Here is a 19822-nt window from a genome sequence, read left to right on the forward strand (position 1 = left end):
CAGCTTGTGACGGACAGGGGGAGCAAGACAGATGTCCAGTGAGTGACAGGTACTCCAGAAGATGGCTTCAATTATGAGAGGTGAGAGTGAGGGACCTCGTCATGGCCTCACTGCTGGAAAGGCAGACGCTCACCGGCTCTGGCCCGGCTGGCTCTGTGCGCTTTAGATGCCTCCAAATGATACGGGCGTACCATTTTTTGGAGCGTAACTGATACCCATGGAGTGCCCTAAGTAAGCCCCAGGGAAGGGTAAGGTTAAGCTGGAAAACAAAACACTAAAGCAGGTCATGTAATAGGCCTCTCATTTTGCGGCTGTCTTTGTCGGGCCCACTGGAGGAAACCTAATTTATTTAATAGCCTGTCGCTGCAGTGCCGGGCGTTCGGTGCGAGAAAACAGAAGGCAGCGACGATGAAAGCGTAGCGGGGGAGAGAGCGAGAGAGGACAAACACTTTCTTCACATTCACTGGCGAGATGTGATTTGCAAAGTGAAGATCTGTGTCAGCCATCTGGTAATAGCAGGCAACTATGTCAGCATGCAACTTTCAATAATGCAAGCGTGCATGCTGTTGCTACATTATCGACAATTTAGGGGGAGATTTCTACAAAATGCCAACTTGTATGTATGCATATATCTTTTATTTGCCTCCAAAATCAATTTCTTTTTCACTTTTCATTTTTCTTCACGCAGTGTCTTGTGCAGCCTGGGCCCTGCTTGGTCCTGACCACGAAAACAACTTCTCCATCACACCACTAGGAAATTATTCAAGCTCACTGCAAATGACGGCATTTGTTTTCAGTGGCATTTGCATTTGCAGGGATTCAGCCAGCATTCCATTCTCTTCTGTACTCGCACTCACATACAGCTAATCAAGGTTGGCAGCGGAGTTAAATCAAATCTAAAGCCTACAGGCCCAGTCAGAGCGTGCAGTGGCCTTTCAGTGAAATGAAAGAGTATTTCCCATTCACCAGAACATAAGCTGCTGATTGCATACTTCCCTGTTTCTTTCAAGACCTCTGCAGTTGTGGGAGGTGACGAATGATGCATAAATATTTTAAAAGAGTCACAGCATTATTCAGTAAAAGCCTTTCTTTCCATTTGTGCAGATAATATGTCTTATATTTATAATATTCGTAAAAATGATGATGATTGTGATTTAATTAATTAACTTTGGACCATCTCATTCACTGTCAGTATGATTTCTGAAATGTGAAAAACAGTGCTCGGGTATCAATAGCACGATTAAACTGCCAAACACTCTGTAGTTAAACTATAAAGTGTCTAGTAGATTCATATACCTCCATCTCCACCACTCCACTCCCCTATTATGAAATGCAAATGTTATGTCACCCACTCCACACAGAGATAAATCTGTTATTCTGTGCATTAGTACAAGAGCCTCACCACAGAGCATCGTTCTCACTGCAGCACCGGTCACAATGTTAATTTACTCTCCAGTTTTTACCTCTGCTACTTTGTTTTAGTTCCATTTCCTTTCCATGACTGTGAAATTAATTAGGATGCTACCACATATGAAATATGAGGGAAACTGGATTAATGCGTCCCTGAAAACAGGATTAAACCAAAATAATGGCAGAGGCTACTCTTGGTTGGCAATGAAACTGTGATGTAATAACTGTGACGAGGTATTGTTGGTGGACAAACTCTTTTTTTTGGACCACGTTACTCACATGTCAGTGGTACCAAGTAATGACCTGAATATCATTCAACATGTGGCATCTCCATCAGATTTCTTCTGATCCTCCTTCTTTTTCTGGCAGATTGCTCGCTGATATTATCGCCAAAGAATTACTGGAAGATGTCCCGAGAGTTTAGTTGACAACAAAGAAGGTTAAAACAGCTAACAGCTTGCACACAGCTTGTCGAAATGATGTGTTAAAGGGATAATTCTTGAATTTTATTTTTGTAGTTTTAGTCATACCTTACAATGAGTACTAATTACTTTGAAACCTGTGAACACAGTGATGTCGCTAAAAAGAAATCAGACTGGGAAGCAAACACTGGCAGTTACACAGTCATACAAGTTTTGAATAAACTACCAGGAGAGCCAAATGTATTTGGAAGAGAAAACAAAGGCAAATAATACAATTTAATCATCCACACATTTTGCAGACTGACTTCATGGTTAAACTTTGGCTTATTCTATAACTGCAAGGATGATAGCATGTGATGCTGTTTAGAGAATCAGGTTTTAGTTGCTTAGAAATTGTCTGGACATCTGAATGATTGAGTTTCTTGCCCCATTTAACATCTTGATAGCAATGGAGCTGATTCGCAACTTATTGAGTACAATCTTATCATAACTGAAAGTACTGATGGCCAAAGCTGCAAAAATAGGACCCAAGTTAAAGTTAAAATTTAGATTTTAATGCTTACATCTTGGTATGAAAATATGTGCAGTAGGGTATGTGCTGTTTTGGTTGATCTGTTCAGGCAGTTTAAATAAAAGACAAGAATATTAAAGAGGACAAAAATATCTATCTATTGAAAGAAAAAATGCATTGTCTGTGATATATTCTTAAAAAGAAATTGCCAAGTGAAGGTATGATATCATAGTGTTTGTTGCTCAACGGTGTTAGACACGTTTAGCTCAAGATATAAGACGTATAACCTTAGCTTCTAGCATTACAAAAATATTAAACACTATACATAAAAATCAGGCAAACAATATGCAATGAACACATTCACACTGTAGTAATTCTCCGGATATTGTTGGAGCTTTCCTCTTCTAGATGCACCTGGCCCTGACTCTCTCTGTGTAGTGACAAGCTGCTGGAGGACACAACATCAGGGACCTGGAAAACACCATCAAACTTATTAGTCACGATACACCAAGTACACTTCTTCTGCAGAGCAGATCAACAACAGTCCCAGGTTCGGCTAAGCACTGAGAGCGGGCGTGTTCACTTTGGTTCTCATTTGGAGAACTAAAGGGCCATTGCGCCACAGTTCAGGTTGTTTGCAACTAATGTTTTTCCTCACACGCCTCAAAAACATGACAAACAAATTCAGGGTGCACAACCTCGTGAATGTCAAACCGTTTTGGACACTAAAGTTCTGTCCCTCGTTGCTTCATCGCTGAACATTTTCTGAGGCATTTTAAGGGTCTTCTTTGCCGATATCCTGAGCTTGAAACACATTTGATGTGTGCCCTCTGGTCATGTGGATAGCAAAATCGCGGATGCGCTTGACCAGCAAACACGTATAAGTCAGGTGCTGATGCTAATCAAACGAAGAAACTTGGAGTACTTACTCATGAAGGTTCTCAGTGCTACTAACAATTCCTGCCTAACAGGAGCCATCTCTGAACTTTTTGATTGACCCTTGTACAATCACCCTCAGACACATCTGAAAACTAGGGACGACAACTACTGCCCTAATAGCCTCAAAATGATTGTCTTCCACCTTTAGTACCTCTAGATAGTGTAATCCAATTCCCAAACTTAAAGCACTGGTTCATTACTTCAAAGACAGTGTTCAGAACTGAACTCCTGACCTCGAGTCAGAGCAGCTCCACGTCAGAGGTAATTGGGAAAAGAAGCTGCACATACCAGCTCAGAAGAAAGCAGTTCTCCGTTCATTATCAGACACCAGGATACCACACAAGATACCAATGTAGGATGTTTTGCAGAATCAATGTGAAAATCAATCAGTTCATACCAAGTCGTCCACAGAAAACACTCTGAGGCCTCATCAACATTGACATGCCGGGATCCAGTTCTGGCAATGAAAATACTTAGAGGGCATATAGAAACAGTATTTTTTTTTTTCATCGTTACAGTGTCACTGATGTCTCAGTCTCTCCTGTAGATCATCAAAACATTTATTATACACCACAATGATGAAGGATCCTCTTGAAAGTGTCATGGGATCTAAAAATAGTGCTGTTGGCCTTTTATGGAGCCATGAAGTGCTCTAAAAATGTTGATTTACTCAGTAAGACCAAAAAGCATGTTAGTCCACATCTCCAACTTCTTCTGTAATGTGTTGTGATCCCCTGACGTTAAGCTGTGTGACGGGTAGGCCAGCAGAGGTGCAACAGTATATCAGTGCTGTTTTCTCACACTCTCATCAACATGGGAGGATGTGGCAGGAAGTCCAGCTGCAGAATGACTGGCTGCATTATTCAGCTCCACTTGATCTCTGTCTCTCTCTCTCTCTTTCTCTCTCTCTCTCTCTCTTACCTTCAGAAAGCTAACAAAGTCCATCTGGCTACGAGTTCCCGTGATCACCTCACTGTAGGCTGCATCTGCAGGGTGAAAAACAGATTTTTAGCTTGGTCTAACCTAACGGCTCCTCCGACTGGCTGCAACCACTTTGGACTTAAAGTAGACCTCATTGAAATATTTTAGAGATTTAGTGGCTCAGAGAGCTGAGATGAAAAACACATTGGGGTCTTCTCGCAATGATCTTGAGTCTTTATTAAAGGTTTGATTAAAAAGTAGTTAAATTTCACTAAAATAAACATCTGCTACATTCAGGCTCCAGCCAAACAAGTTTAAGCAAAGCTGATTCAACCTTCTACAAGGGTGGATCAATAAGTTCTGAGACAGCTCCTGTTGTGCGCGAACAATGCGCAGCACCGTGACGTGCACGTAGCAGCAGGGAGGTATAACCCTAAAGAGTAGATGTTATACATTTTTAGACTTCATCAAAATCAGCATCTGAGTTAAGCATGTTTTTGTGAGTGCTGGTCTGGCAGGTGCAACCAGGTGGGTTTTCTTTGACATTCTCGGGGTAGTGCACCATGATTTTGTCTCCCAGGGTCAGACTGTCAAAACCGAGCTCTACTGTGATGTTCTGAGGCGTCTGAGAGAACACATTCGATGCAAACGACCTGAACTGTGGCTCGATAGTACGTGGGTTCTCCAAAATTATAATAATTATAATAAAGCATTGAAAACGCACACGTTTCTCCTCCCCACCACTCCTACTGGCCGGATTTGGCTCCCTGCTGCTTCTTTCTGTTCCACAATAATTTATCACAAACTTTGTGCGCTCTTTGCTCAAGTTTCAGGTATGTAAAACATCACAGATTAACATAGATCACTGAAAAAAAAAAAACGTGCCACTCAGGTGCTGATTTTGATCCAGCAACAAAATGTTTAACACTTACTCATTCGGGATATACCTTCGTCCTGCTCCGCGTGCGTCACGGTGCTGCACTTTGTTCAACCGCAGCAGAAGCAGTCTCAGAACTTATTGGTCCACCCTCGTACTGCCACAGAAATATCTCTCAATATTTCACAGTATACAGAGGCAATTTTATCTGTTGTGTGATGAGAAATTCCTGCACTGACTGGATGAATGCTTGAACGAGGATAAAATAGTTTAATTATTCGACTTTTCCAGAGTTTGTTAAGACAAATGTTATCGAACTGAATGGATCCAATTCTGACTATGAAATCAGTCATTTTGCAATAACTGTGACACCTTTTATTTATCCTGAATTTATCCCGTTTTACAGCTGCAAGTACAGAGTAGGCTACAGCCGAGCCTATAATATAAGTACAAGTTAATAGGGTTTTTGTAATTACTCCCACTGGCAGAAGGGGGAAACAAAGCAAAAAGTAACAGGCACATTAGTAACAGGTTTCATTAGTTTTTCTTTGTTATCCCATTTACCACATATTGTGTAATTTTCAAAGCAAGCAACCTTTTTGCAAATGATGCTGCTGTGTTTTTGGATTTTGCGTGCATCTTTTCCCACAATTCCTGACATCCATTCGCTTCCTTTTGTTACATCTCGTCTTGTCCGTTAAGTGTCTCTTCTCTTATTTTGTAATATCTTGGTTTCCATTTCCTGTTTTATTTTGATACTCAACTCTTTTCTCGTTTCACATCACTTCGCTTCCGGTAGCTAGTGTTTCCCACCTTTGTGATTGTTTGCCCCGCCCTGATCGTCTTCACCTGTCCAATTGTCTCCATCTGTGTCCAATTGTCTCCCCGCCATCATGTGTATATGTACCTGTGTCTTTCCCTCTTGTCTTTGCCAGTTCGTCGTAGTTCTACTTTTTGACCGAACGTTCTTTTGTCAGTGAGTTTCTCCAAGTATGACCTTTGCCTGTTTGTTTCTGGGTCTGTTTTTGTCCTTGTCTGTACCTCTACCTTAGTGGATTGATGTCTGGTTTTGGACTTTTGAAACGACTTGAGACTCCCTCATGATACCTCTGCCTGTGACTATCCTGAAGTTTTTGTCAGTGAAGATGTTATTGTAAGTCACTTTGGATAAAAGCGTCAGCTAAATGAAATGTAATGTAATGAAGACATTGAACTGCCTGTCGTGCATTTGAGTCCATTGTCTGTACATTACACCTTTAATTTCTGTACAGTTTGACTATCTCACAGACTCTTTTAATGTTGCTAAAATTGTGTGGTACTGTGAACATGTAAAACTGCTTTGTAGTTGTGGAGAACGGCAAAGCACTCAAATCATTTTGCAATAAAACTGCATTATTAAGCAATCATAATCAAACTTTAACCCAAAGACTTGGTAAGCTATAAAATATTGTTGATTTTATGTTAAATTTGGTGAATTAAACAACGAGCTGGTAAATATTTTACACAACTAGCTTTTCTGTTGTATTGAAATGAACAGAAACCAATGAATTTCATAAACTGTAGGAAAAAACGCCACGACACTGCTGTGCCATATTGAATCATTTCTGAAGGTATCAAATACATTTTGATTCACTGTTAGGTTCAGAACTATAACATAGCGCTGATAGGATAAGAATCAAACCCACAGTCAGACAAAACAAGGCTTGGACCCAAATCTGAGTTTTACTTGCAGCAAGGGAAGTCCGTGCAGGGTCTTAGAGTTGTAAGCTCTTCACCTGGCATCAGCCAACTCCGAATCAGACTTCCCTCTTTGCTCCTTTTATTGTATGTATGTGGTTACAAAACATCACGTGATTACATTACTATAGATAAGGTCACATGTTGTGTACTATGAGTGTATAGGGGTTCAATGCTCTTTGCACCCTATATGAGTATGTTTGCTTTTAATCAATGTGTGTGCTAAACTAGATAAGCCAGTTCCTTTGTTGCGAGAGGAACTCGTGGTTTGTGTATGTACTAGTGACCTTTCAACTACAGTTATCTACATAGACTAACGTGAACTTTTCACACATAACAGTAACTTAATTTACACACTGACAATGAGTTACTATTTTTCCTAACATTCACTGGTATTGAATAAAAACATCCTTATTTAATCCCCAACATAAATACTGGGGTCATTCAGTGTTGAGAGATTGTAAATACATCAGAACCTCAATATTATAAATTAATGATACAGTTGTCAAAGTGAACGCTCTCACCTGTGCAGCCCTCATTGGAGTATCCCAGGTTGACCTCCCCCCCTGTCGCCTCAGCAACTGAGCTTGTCCCACTCACTGATTGGTTGAACCTGCAAATGCCCAAATGAACGGTCCAATGGGGAGATAACCTTTAGCTGAGATATGACAGAGTCACGTTGTCAGAGGCCGTGCTGTTGTGAACAGGCAATTTTCTTTTCCCACAAAGCCGCAGTATATCAGGATGCCTCTGCATTGTTTTCATCATAAAGTCCTTTGACAGATAAAAAATTAACATCGTCATCATTTTTTCGCTGCATTTTATTAGACCCAACCAAAAGTCCTCAACTTTGACTCTGTATTTCAGCTGCATGGAAAATGCTGACAAATATAAGGTTTAATATATCTGCCTCTTAAATGAGCTCAAGACAATTTGAATCTTAATTAAGTTTTTACAAAATGTAATGACTATTTAATGTATGTAATTTCAAATTCATGTCTTCAATTTTCTTTTATAACGAGGATCAATGAAAACTCATTCATTCTCAGAAATAAATTGTACGCATTATTAATGCTGAATCTTCATATCAGGTTATGAAACATATAAAAAGAGCTCCATACAGCCAGAACTGTGTGCATGTCTCTGATTACTGGGAACTCACTTTCTCTTAAGACTGCACAGTAGATCTTATATATCTGTTTGTTAGTTTAAAAAGTGAAGAAAATCCAAGGTTTTCAGTTTATGAAAATAGCTGCATAAAGCAAAAGTTGCAGAGAAAACAAGTTTTTAATCCTTACCATGTTGCCGGTGGGCTTGCTTCTGAAAGGTAAAAAAAAAAAAAAAAAAAATGAGGCATCAAGTTTAGTATTATGAACTATCAGCTGCTAACTTTATTGTTCACCCTGCATTGATCACAGAACCATTGTGCCTGCTTGCTGCATCTCCAGCAATATGAAAGCTGTAAATGTCCTGCTGTTTATTAGTTTTGGGGTTCTGCACTAATATCATAGCCTCCAGTCAGTTTGCAATTCAACAGTGAAAGCCGGAGCTGAGTGTTAATGAGTTTTGTAACACAGCTTCGTAGTTGCCTTTGCCAAAGGTCCTCCTGGCCGCGGCGAAAACACAACACTATAGCCGTGGTGCAGATGGTGCTTGCCTTAGGAGAGACATAAACTGTTCTCTTTACAGGGAGAGAAATAGACTTTGTCATTATATTTCAAATCCCCGCTGTCATGCTGGCCAAACTCTTTGAGGGTTAGATCCCTTCCATTTTCCCAATAATTACACAGCATACATTACTTCCCATTGAGCTGGATTACTCAAAGAGGAGCTTAGTGGCTTGGAAGCACGCCACCTCCTCAAACATGTGAAACATCCTCATGAAGTTAATTTAACTTGTTCAGGGATGTTACATTAGAGCTGTCAGACTGGAGCAAGGACAATGGTGAAGGAGGTATCAGGGGTTTCAGGTACAGAAGCGGCTGCCAGAGGAGAAAGGTCACACCTGCTTTACGATAATCCCTCCGCTCCAAACCATGGCCATGATTTGCAGTAGTCCAGAATCAGTCACAGGGATTACACTGATTTAAAATGTGTGACTCTGGGCCACTTTTTGTTATCGCACACAAACATGCCTCCTCTGCCTCCCAACCCAAGAATCCCCTCGGAGATGGCCTTTGTCACCTGTAGACTTTAATTGTGCTCAGTGACTTTTTTTTGTGAGATGTTGGCCGATTAGATTGACAGCACTTTGATAAATGTAAAGAATCAGGCAGCCGTCAGTCAGCATAGCTTTGCTCAAAGACCGGAAACAAAGAAATTGTGATGCTAATAAAATTATAATAAAATCTGCCTAATTAACATGCTACATCCAGTTTGTATAAAGCGAAATGAGGTAGAAAGGGTTATTAAGTGAGTTTTAGTGGTGCTGATAACCATTTTTGTTCCAGCTCAAGTAAAATATCTAAGTGTTTCCTCAATATTTGCTCGATAAGTTGTGTTTCTTCTGTGTGGCTGTGTGTTAGACTGGGCTGTGTTCAGGCAAACATACTGACTCATTTGGCAGGAACCAGGTGTGAGTCAGGACCCTCATGGTGCCCAAAGTACACTTTCTGCTGATGTACCAACAGCTGTAATCCTTTTGACCTGCAGGCTGATAGTCTGCCCAAGGTCGCTACATTCCCACCAAACTATTGTCAGCTCGTTATCAAACTTTGCCTCTGACTGACAAGGTGTAGATATAAAATCAGGATCGGGACACGGCCTCTTTGTTTCCTCAGGGAACATTCACTGAAATTGCAGCATCCTGTAAGGCCTTTATTAAATCATAAACCAGTATACTGCTGTTGCACTATTAGTCTCATTAAAGTGGAAGCGCTGTTACTTGGCTGATATTTCAAAGGACATTATTGGAAAGTACCATCACGTAAATTATTTTATGTAAAAAGGAAATCACAAAATTAAATGCATAAACAAAGTCATAGTGCACCTTTAATCTCAGCCTCACTGTTTATGGCTTCATAATTGTCCATCTGTTGATAACCAAGAGGAAAAACTTAGAGGGCATTTGCATAATATGCTCCTTTAAGTTTGTAAAACAAATTATTACAGACGCTGAACTAAAATCACATTCAGTCTTCTCTCTGTTTACAAACACTACAATGATAATTATGCCTTGCACAAGGACACCTCTGCAGCAGTCGTTCGGGTGAGAATTGAATGTCATTACTGCTTCTTTTTTCGGACTTTCTTGGTTATTTGGGGATTTAAACTACCAACCCTGCAGTCATACACGCACCTCTCTAACCTTTGCGACTGCTGTTTCCCGAGAAGCAAAGCTTTCTGCTGACGACTAATGTTCCGCTTTTGTCAGAAAAAATACTGCGTGCCCTTGTTGAAGGCCACCATGGGGCAGCGCCGAATCACAGCGTGTAACCACCTACCTTCTTCATTATAGTTTAATCACAGTTTCTGTACCGGCGAAGTGTAGGGCGAGCTGACGTTTGTTCACCTAGAGCGATTTAAGGAGGAGAAAAGTGCCTACTTGCTTGTCTCCTTTGTCTGTAACAGAGGACAGTGCAGACGCAGAGCAGGATGAGCAGCAGAAGAGCAGCGAGGCAGGCGGTTACCGCCAGTGGGACTGTGCAGTCATCTCCATCCTGCACCACCTCTGCAACTGAGGACAGAAGGTCACATCGTTGTTTTCGTAAAAGAATGCTGAAGTAGTGTTTGTTGCTTTGCAATTCAATTATAGATTTGCAGACTTGCTGTGGAGAAAGCTGTGTTTAATTTCCTGTTTTAATCTGAAGTAGTAGGCATGAGGGTGTTTGCTGAGGGAAGCTGCTCCGAGTCAAGAAAATGTTACAACCAAAACAAGAAATTGAACATTACTAAGATAATAATGTAATATTTAAATCACGAAGCTTTGGGCCTCTGAGAGGTTCGCCACCTCAGCTCTGCATGTAGTGTTGATTTGGCAGCCCTTTTCAATACTCCTCTCTTCTCTTCTATAATAATCCTCAGTGATGATTCACATGCCTCCCAAAAGAGAAAGGGACGGAAAAAATAGAACAAAACGAAACACACAAAGAGATAAAAAAAAAAAGAGACACACAAAGATGTAGAAAAAGAGAACTAAACTGGGACAGAACAAATAGGAGCTTCTCTCTCACGCTTGTGTGCATGCAGACATGTATGTTATTTAACATAAAACATGATGTGTGTGTTTCCTCACCCACTGTTAAATGGATGCCGCTCTTCAGTGGCGTGGCGAGGGCAGACACAGAGGCCAGACAATCCACTTGAGAACTCTTTGCTGCTGTCATGTTGAGGTTGCTGGTCACGGTGAAGAGGCTCTTCGCCGACTCTTCACTGCTGATGTTGTACTCGCCCTGGCTCACCTCCACACCGTTCCCCAGTGAGAGAGAGTCATTATTATTTACAGCTCATTCTGCTGATTAACTGGATCCGAATGAGTTATTCTGTAAGTACCTCAAACACTACTGCAATTAAAGGGACAGTTCACCAACAAGTGTTCACTGTATACACAGATTTGTGTCAGTTTGATAAAATTCTGGAGCTTTTTGAAGGGGAGCGATCTGGTTCAGATTTGTCGACCCGAGGAATCAATGAGGCCGTTTTTTTGTCATTTGTATCGCTGCATTATAACGCGTAAAGAGCAACTTAAACCAAGAGCCCTGCTTCTAATAAATTCAGTGGTTGATTAGTGCTGTTGCATCTTTAGTTTATCTAATTCCATGGCATTGTTTGCTGACACTTGAAACATTAGTAACCCCAGTAAAAATGGCTTAATAGTGATTGCTTGATGGTTCTTACATCAGTAAAAGATGGTAATTTATGGTGACGCACCATAAATTACAGCAAGATAAACTGATAGCAGTTCAGACAATAAGAAAAACAGCTGTTTTATGTTTTCAATGAAAATGTCTGTTTGCAGGTACATATTTACCTCTCTGTCATTCACATGCCATTGTAGAAGTGGTTGAGGGTACCATCCTGCTGCTTCACATTCAAACAGGACGGACTGGCCCTTAAAAGCGATTTTGTGATCCTGAGAGACTTTCACGCTGCCCTTTTCTGCAATTAGAAAAGAAATATACTCACCAACTTGATAAATGTACTTTTACCTACTTTATGTGTCTGCATACACGTGCAGTATATGTACGCCTGTATGCTCCATAGGTATGAGTGTGAGGGAGCTTATGAGTGTTGGCAAAACTGGGTAAGAATCTATGAATTTCATCAACAGTCTCCCTTTGAAATTCCTGTTTTTGGCTGCGTCTCCACCCAAAAATGAGCATCACCTCTTCAGCTGGTCTGATCACTTACAAAAGACAGATTTCATTCGTCCCGGGTGATTGATCACATGTCTCCGAGTCTCTATTGCCTGACGAATGCTTCTCCTCTTTTCCCCTTCATCTCCTTTCCTGCCAGCCAAATAAGCCACTTAAGGCCCAGGGAGATACAGTATCTCATATGTGAGGTCTATTGTGAGGCAGAATGAAAGGCGGTGGATGCAACAGACAATTGCTATAGACAGAATGATAATTGCAGAAGCTTCGGTGCTTTGTCTAAGCGAATGACATGTCTGTGTTGATTTAGGTTTAAATCCTCATGTGCTTTGTACGCATTATTGGCCGTCCCTTTTCTCCAAGCGCCTTCATTTGATGCCTGATTCGGTGTCATAAACACACTGTACCGTCCTGTGCTCATAGCGGCTGACTCTGATTGGGGACTTCAGCTGCTCTTGCAGAATCTCAGCACCAGTGAGTAAAGGTTGGCGAGGAACCAGCAGCCTCATTTGCACTAACTGATGAGGAGCTTTAGGTGATTGTGGCTGATTGATACATATGAATAGAAAAAAGAATGACATCAGCAGTCCTTCACAAAGCTCCAACCTTAAGTGATCCTTGAAATAAGGTTTAATATGGTTTGTTAATCACTGTAGGGAAAATGTTAGTGGGCTTTGTGAAGCAGTGAGCCCTCAGCTAGCTCTAATTCAAGTGATTTTACAGCTGCGATTCTCAGAGATTAAATTGTTGCTTCGAGGGCAGCTTTTAGAAATATTTATATGTCCATATGTAGAATTGGTGTGTATGCACATGCAATTTAAATTAGATGAAGTGTATAAGACTGTATGAGCTTACACCAATGAGTACATCCCCTATGCCTCTACAGGCCAATTACCACAGGCGTGTTCTATCTTCTCTGATTTATCTCAGAGTTTCTGCAGCTCCCGCCTTCACTCCAGATCCTGCTCTTATTCAACAACATGCAACTATTCTGACCTGCTCAAGTGCTCATTTATGATCGAGTGAGAGCGAGCAGCACAAGTGTGTTGTCATGTTTACATCATCTTCATACGGGGCAATTAAAGCAGGGAGTGTGGCTGACAGCACACACACACAGTCAACCAGCTTGGCTGTGAATTTGTGGCTCCACTCCAACAATATATTTGAGGCCGCAGTACACAAATCACAGGCAGAGTTGCTGACTGTTAACTGGGCATGCCAGGGTGCACAATTAATTCAGAGGCTATGTCAGGCCATAGTGATCCTCTGCATCCAGACTGGAGGGCCTGATTCACCATACACTACTGTTAATGGCTGCATATGTCAGTGGGGATTTGCGGCACTGGCAGCAACGGGGGGCTCTCTCTGTAATATATTGGAGGCAACGAGTCATTGGTTTTGTTTCCTGTCGATCTGTGCAGAGGAGAGGTTCCCCCGCCGATTTATTTATTTATTTATTTTATTTTTTTAGCTGAGCTCTCAGTTCAATTGCAAATGCTGTAGATGCAAATAAGCTGAATGATAAGGCTAAGAGAAGCACAGAGCCAAGCAAATCCCGAAGTTTATGGGGATGTCATTTCGTTTGATGCATGCTACTTCCATGTGAGCTAAAACTGTGTTGTCAGCAGTTCTGTCATCTCAAACTACTGATAATTACTTTCACAATTAGCCACAAATATGGAGATAAGAAGTGAAACTAGCAATTTACAATTTTTTTGCAACATAAAGTAATAAATGTTTCAGCCACACTGTATTTTGAATAAAGAGTCAACTTTTTAATAACACATTGCATTTTTTTGTACTTTCTGCATTGATGAATATAAAAGTGGATGCAATAACAAATGCAGAGATAACATATGATCACTGATATCTGTGATATGTGTTTTACAAAACTGACATTTTGATCCTGTCAGTTTATTACCCCCATTTATCGATGTTTGACACTTTTGTAAATTCATCCTGCAATTGAAAGATGAAATGCAAATTAGCTTTTTTTGTAAATAACCTTTTCTGCACTTCCCCAAAAATTCAGGCTATGCTCCCTTCATCAAATATCTTCTGTCCTCCCCTCCAGCCCTGATCATTTTTGCACAGTCTGTAATTTGTGTAAAAGTAAAAAAAAAATGCTTTATGAATTAACTCGCCTCTTTAGATTTTTTTTTTTTTCTTCAGTAAAAACTATAATGGAATTCCCTCCTGTTAAAATTCTGGTTCCAACTGCAGTGCTTTCCAGCTCGAGATAACAACTCCATCAGAGCTGTGGAGAACTACTGACCCTTATCAAGTCCTGAATCTTAAGTGCATCCCAGTCCTCACACAGCAAACCTCCCTTTGGCACAGCATCTGTATAATATACACTAAAAGAGGAGAGGAGAGGAGAGTGGCTGTAGCTGCAGCCTGTAAATCTTGCTCTGCTGCCTGTTCTGACTGGCGTGGAGTCTGGCTGTTTCCAACTTGTATTTATATCTGCGGGCCAATCAATTCCTATCCCTGGCACCACCCACGGCGTCATTAACAGTGTCACAGAGACCATCAAACATGCCTGGGCGACTTCACTCCACCACACAGGCCCTAATGATTTCTTACCCTTGGTATATACCGTGATTGATCACTAGTTCAGCTGCTTTTACAGAGAACTGAAAACTTTCAGTCTTCAATCTCACTTCAAATTAAAATAAAGGAACATAATTACGATATGCACATTTAACGCTGCGGCAAAAGACTTCTTCTTTTGTCTTTTTTTTTTTTTTGAGCATAGTCGGCGGTGTGTGGGTGGGCAGAATCAAAGAAACTACACGACTTTTGCTTAGTCCCTTCTTTTATCTCTTTTTTTTACATGCTGCTTTTTGCTTCGTCAAGGTTAAATTCAGTGTGTTTCTGCACTCTTTCACACGGCAATGGTTTTTAAGAGACTTGCCATCTGCTTGGCTTCTTTGGCTGGTTTGTGTGTGCATGTGTGTGTGCACAGACTTTTTGTTCGCAAGAAATTGAGTATCCTTGAGAGAAGTTGTCTGCACAAAAAGCCTTTGAAATCCCCTGCAGCAGAAATAAAGACTTCTTAGCTGCCTTCAATGAGTCCAGGTAGCACACATATACAGTACATGCATTTACTCATGAACAAAATGTCCATGCTGACTCTCACTCAGTGAAACACTTGTGAATGTACAGACCTTGTACAAGCAGTCTTGCTGTTTTCCTGTCAATGCCCTGGAGGTCACAGGTCACTTCTCCCTGGTTGTGCCTCTCTGTGCTCCTCAGGACAAACACCCACCCGTCCTCCTTGGACGTGAGGCTTTTTTCAGCCGTCACATTTGGGTTGAGGGAGGGCAGGACACCACCCTCCTTGGAGATGGTGAGGACTACTAAGCCGTCCAGCAGCCACACCATGACTGTCCAGTGGGTGTAGGACGTGCTGCAGGTGAAACGGGCCTCGTCCCCTCGCAGGACCGTCAGGGCTGCAGGTGACAGTGTCATCTTACCTTCGACTGCTAAAGACATAAAACGGTATAACACAAGCTGCATTAGATGTTTTTGTAATGAGTGAAAACGAAACAAATCACCCAACCACCACTTACCAACGATGTTGAATTTATTTTAACAAAAACCTTTTGACATTTTGTGTAGTGTGCTTATTCACTGAGTTAAAGGATCAGTCCATCGCTCATGCAGCCAGCAGCCGGCGAGCTCAGCTTAACATCAAGACCAAACACAGAGGGGAACAGCTGGCTTGTCTCTGACCAGCGGAAGCAAAGTTTGCCTGCCAACACCTCTAAACATCACATACCGTGTTGTTTGTTCAATCCACACAAAAACCAGTGTAAAAATAGCACGCTGTGGTTCTACAAGGGGTTATTTGCTGGACTTTTGTGCTATCATATCCAAAGGGTTGCTAGGCAACCAGCAGAGGCTCTATATTTTTAAGAATGTTGAATTATTCCTTTAAAAATACCAAATTAAGAAGTCGGCCGTGCGATATATAAACCCAAACTACGCAGTGAAGCACAATTTTACTTTTATTTGATCATTTCAGTTGTCTGAGTGAAGAAAAACACTGAAGTAAATAATACAAATGCACAGTTTAACAAGGGAATGAGCCTTTTTTTGGGTGTAATACAAATTTGAGAAGAGACTTTGTGATTCACATTCAGGGGATGAACTGAAGTGTAAGAGAGGTGAAGGATACCGTGAATAATAAAACAAGATACGCTCATTCAGTTTGACCAAAGAACAGACAATCAAATGATCAAATGTGACTCAGGAGTTCAGGAGAGGGACAGAGAGGGAATTTGGGTGGCTGTTTTTTGTTGTGAGTGGGTGTACAAATCTAAATTTTCCATGAGAAAGGACCCAGTGTGTGTCACATTAAAACCAAACAGAGTGAGCAAGAGATGAAGAGGAATGTAAGAGAGGGAGACAGAGAATGAAAACATACCTTCCCAAATCTGTGTCTTACTGCTGTCCAGATGGAGATTTGTGATGTAGGCTGATGCATGAATGAAGGCAAAGAAGAAATAACATAAAGGATCGTATCGATTTATCTGTAGACGTCAGCTGTAGGTCGCTAGTTCGAATTTCTCCATTGAGTTGCACAGGTTTTGGAGACGTGATTATATTTGTTAAGAATTCTACTGTAAGTAACAAGTTAAAATCCTTTATTAATTTTTCACTATCCCCACCACTCCTCTGCCCAACCTCATACATCTTACACAGCATACAATTCTCCTTGCTATTAAGATGTGATGAAACGAGACAAACAGGAGATGAACTGAGACAGAAAGAGAAGAAGAAGTTTAAACTAGAAAGTTTAAAAAATGGGCCGATCTGGAAGGTTAGACTGGTGGACCATTAAAGTTACAAAACAATTTTCTATATTCCCTCATACCATATCTTTTCAGATTTTATTGAAAAGTGGAGCTCTAGCCTCTGAGAAATAGTTAGGGCTCTGGTGGATTTCCACTGTGTGTCATGCTAATGAGGACGTGAAGGCTATAATGTCTTACTGTTTAGAAGAGAGAGGGGTCCCGTCTTTAGGAAGTCCAAATATCACAGTAAAAGGGCAAGTTTTAATTTTAGTCTTGGATATTTTGGAGAGCAAACATTGTAACAGCACCCTGCAGAAACCAACAAGGATTAGATCATTAGGACTGAAATAGATGTAGAGATTCTGTGAGGAAACATTGATTATCCAAAGCTGACTAAATGTCCTCCTTAGTTGCTCTATCAAACAAACACATATAGGCTCCACAGCGAGGCCCAAGATTGCACAGTTGAATTCCAGCATATCTTTGCGGCTTTCTATCGCTGAAAAATGAAGGGGAAAGGGAATTCATATTAATGGAAAACCTTGAAATGCGAGATAACGGGTTTAAGGCACAGTACTCGGGGTGATGTATAAGTTGTTTGTGGTGAGCCCACTGCGTTACCGTTTAAAGCCAGCGTGAACAGTCGTAAATTATGCATCCGTGTAGGAAATTAGGTCTGAGAAATATCTAGGCCAGCCTATACAGCAATTTCTTTTCATTGCTATCAGAGAATGGCAAACTAATGAGCATAATTTGTGCTTCCTCCTATTGGGACCCTGAACTAGTGACTCTGAAGTCCCCTGTCCACAGATACATCTCACTGTTAACTAGATAGGCAGCCATTTTTATGAAAATAGTTATAAGGTGCAGATAGCTCATTAGGCCCTCTAATTATTGTCTGTGGGTTTAATCGGAAGGGTGCCGCTATTAAGCGCACCACAGCACTGAATGTTGTCGTTAATACCAGCACATTACTGGCCTCTGTGCCACATCTCCAGTCAAACGAGCTGGTGTGTTTGTTTAGAGCTGAACTCTCACCTTCAATCCTGCATGACAGTAGGAGCACTAACAGAGGGAAGATGTCCATCAGGTTGATCCAGTCAAACCATTGATCCTGAAACAAAAAAGTAATTCTCCTTCTATGATTCATTACAAAGATGCACGGTGGACCAAAATCTCAAGTTATTTTTGCCATGCTGGCTGTGGGGATGGTAATATCAGTCTCTTGGTCTGCCCCTTTGTTCCAAACTGAAGTATCCCAACCCCTATTATATGAATTGTCATTTAATTGTGCACAGACCCTTCATGGTACCCAGAGGATGAGTCCTATTAACTTTAGTGATCCAGTGACTTTTTATCTCATGCCAGCAGCAGGTCAAAATGTTAATTTATATTCTAAAATATGTCATTTGCTTGATAGATTTGCACAGAATTTTTTCAACACATTTATGATTCCCAGAGGATGAAGCCTCAAGAACTGATGTCTCAAGAACTATTGGGTTGATTTTGATCCAATTTGTACACATTCGTGCCCCCTCAAGATGAACTGTAAGAACTTTTGGATTAAGGTGGTGAACCAGGTAAACATACTGTACCTGCGTACCATCAGCATTTTATCATTATCAGTGTGAGCATGTTAACATGCAGGACTTTAACATTTTGTTTAGTACTGTGCCTAAGTGCAGCCTAAGAGGGTTGCTATGGTTGCAGTCTTGTTTAAAAAGTCATGTTCATGTCATATGTCCTCTATAAAAATCTATCTTTTAGGTCCATATCACAATAGAATTGGGTTTTCCCCAAAAGAAATACGAAAGCAGGGAACAAATCCTGTTTTGTTTGATGTAAATTATTTCTTATTTTATCCTTTTAGAGCTTGATTCATCCTTCTGTATTCATGCCTTTCAAACAACGGTGGATTTACTTAAATGTAAATGCATCAATGCAAATGCGGTTTATCCAACCAGAAGTGTCAAAGCAAATTATAGCAAATGTAATGGAACCTGAAGAGCCTTTGTTAGCATGAGCTTGTGTGTACAGTATTTCAGTCAGTCCATTCAGAAAAATAGTTTTCTTTACCGCAGATGTACGCAGCAGGCTATTTCTGTATTGATGTCAAAGTACAACAATTTGAATTTAGTAAAATTCAGGTAAGAGTATTATGAAATGCTTAGAAACACACCAAACTACCCAAAGGAATCACTGAGATCTCATACAAAGGAACATGATTCACTGCACCTGTCTCTCAACCATTCATTTCTCACAGGGTCAAAAGCAGAATTTTCAGGATAAAATTGCTCTTATGTGTTTATAAATCCCGTTGTGTTAATTTCACTCACCTCCGTCTGTCGATGTGTTTCTGTGGATGAGCGACGAGTGTCCCACTCTGTGGACACATGTCAACGATGCTGCTTCTTCCTCGTTACTGGTGCTGCTCACCCCAAATCTGTCCCGTTAAACATTACCAAACTCAGTAGGAACTTTGCCCCGTTCCACACACACATGTAAAAACACGTGTGCAAACAATGTCCCTGATGCAGTAAGTCCCCAGTTCCCAGGGGCCCCCGTCCCTCTTCAAAGTAATACATTTGGACACACTAGATGATGTATCTCCATGCTAAACATGGAAGATGTTTGATATTTGACAGATAAAATGACATGTTTGGATGAAACACATCTGATTTGTGTTGATTGTTTTGTCGACACACTTTTCCACTAAGACATAGATTTCCTCCAATTCTGTGGTTCAGAACACTTTTGAGGTCCGTGTACTTCCCTCGAGTGGTTTCCATTTTATGCTGCTTGATACTTTGACTCTTGACACTTCTACTACAAGTCGCGGGCAAATAAAGTTATTTTCACCCAACTACAGTTATTTGACAGCTATTGTTATT

The 19822-nt window shown here is 40.9% G+C and overlaps 1 protein-coding gene across 2 annotated transcripts; it reads right to left on the reverse strand.

Moving 5' to 3' along the window:
• Positions 1–2370: 2370 nt before the first annotated feature.
• On the reverse strand, positions 2371–19341 carry igsf5b (immunoglobulin superfamily, member 5b). Of its 2 annotated transcripts, none has more exons than XM_069706533.1 (10): positions 19268–19341; positions 17970–18045; positions 15300–15617; positions 11787–11914; positions 11052–11217; positions 10362–10493; positions 8116–8134; positions 7342–7430; positions 4204–4268; positions 2371–2814 (listed from the first exon to the last, which is right to left on the reverse strand). In XM_069706533.1, exons 2-10 carry the CDS (start codon positions 18016–18018, stop codon positions 2704–2706), a joined length of 1077 nt encoding a protein of 358 aa, XP_069562634.1. In that variant the 5' UTR covers positions 18019–18045; positions 19268–19341; the 3' UTR covers positions 2371–2703. The 2 variants fall into 2 exon arrangements, with proteins under 2 accessions (XP_069562634.1, XP_069562549.1); XM_069706448.1 differs by having other exon boundaries at positions 8116–8137.
• Between the last annotated feature and the right edge of the window lie 481 nt (positions 19342–19822).

The sequence above is a fragment of the Brachyistius frenatus genome, unplaced genomic scaffold, assembly GCF_029030835.1.
Source record: "Brachyistius frenatus isolate BFR_SWC_R1_liver_20210118 unplaced genomic scaffold, ASM2903083v1 Contig_1, whole genome shotgun sequence".
Taxonomy (NCBI): Eukaryota; Metazoa; Chordata; class Actinopteri; family Embiotocidae; genus Brachyistius; species Brachyistius frenatus.

Bases quoted from the DNA above. Each gene is read 5' to 3' on its own strand.
- igsf5b (XM_069706448.1), bottom strand. From the start codon at position 18,018: ATGGACATCTTCCCTCTGTTAGTGCTCCTACTGTCATGCAGGATTGAA. The intron at 7,431-8,115 runs GTAAGGATTAAA...GGGCATTTGCAG, and splicing joins GCAAGCCCACCGGCAACATG to GTTCAACCAATCAGTGAGTG. The intron at 4,269-7,341 runs GTGAGAGCGTTC...TTCACCCTGCAG, and splicing joins CTCCAATGAGGGCTGCACAG to ATGCAGCCTACAGTGAGGTG.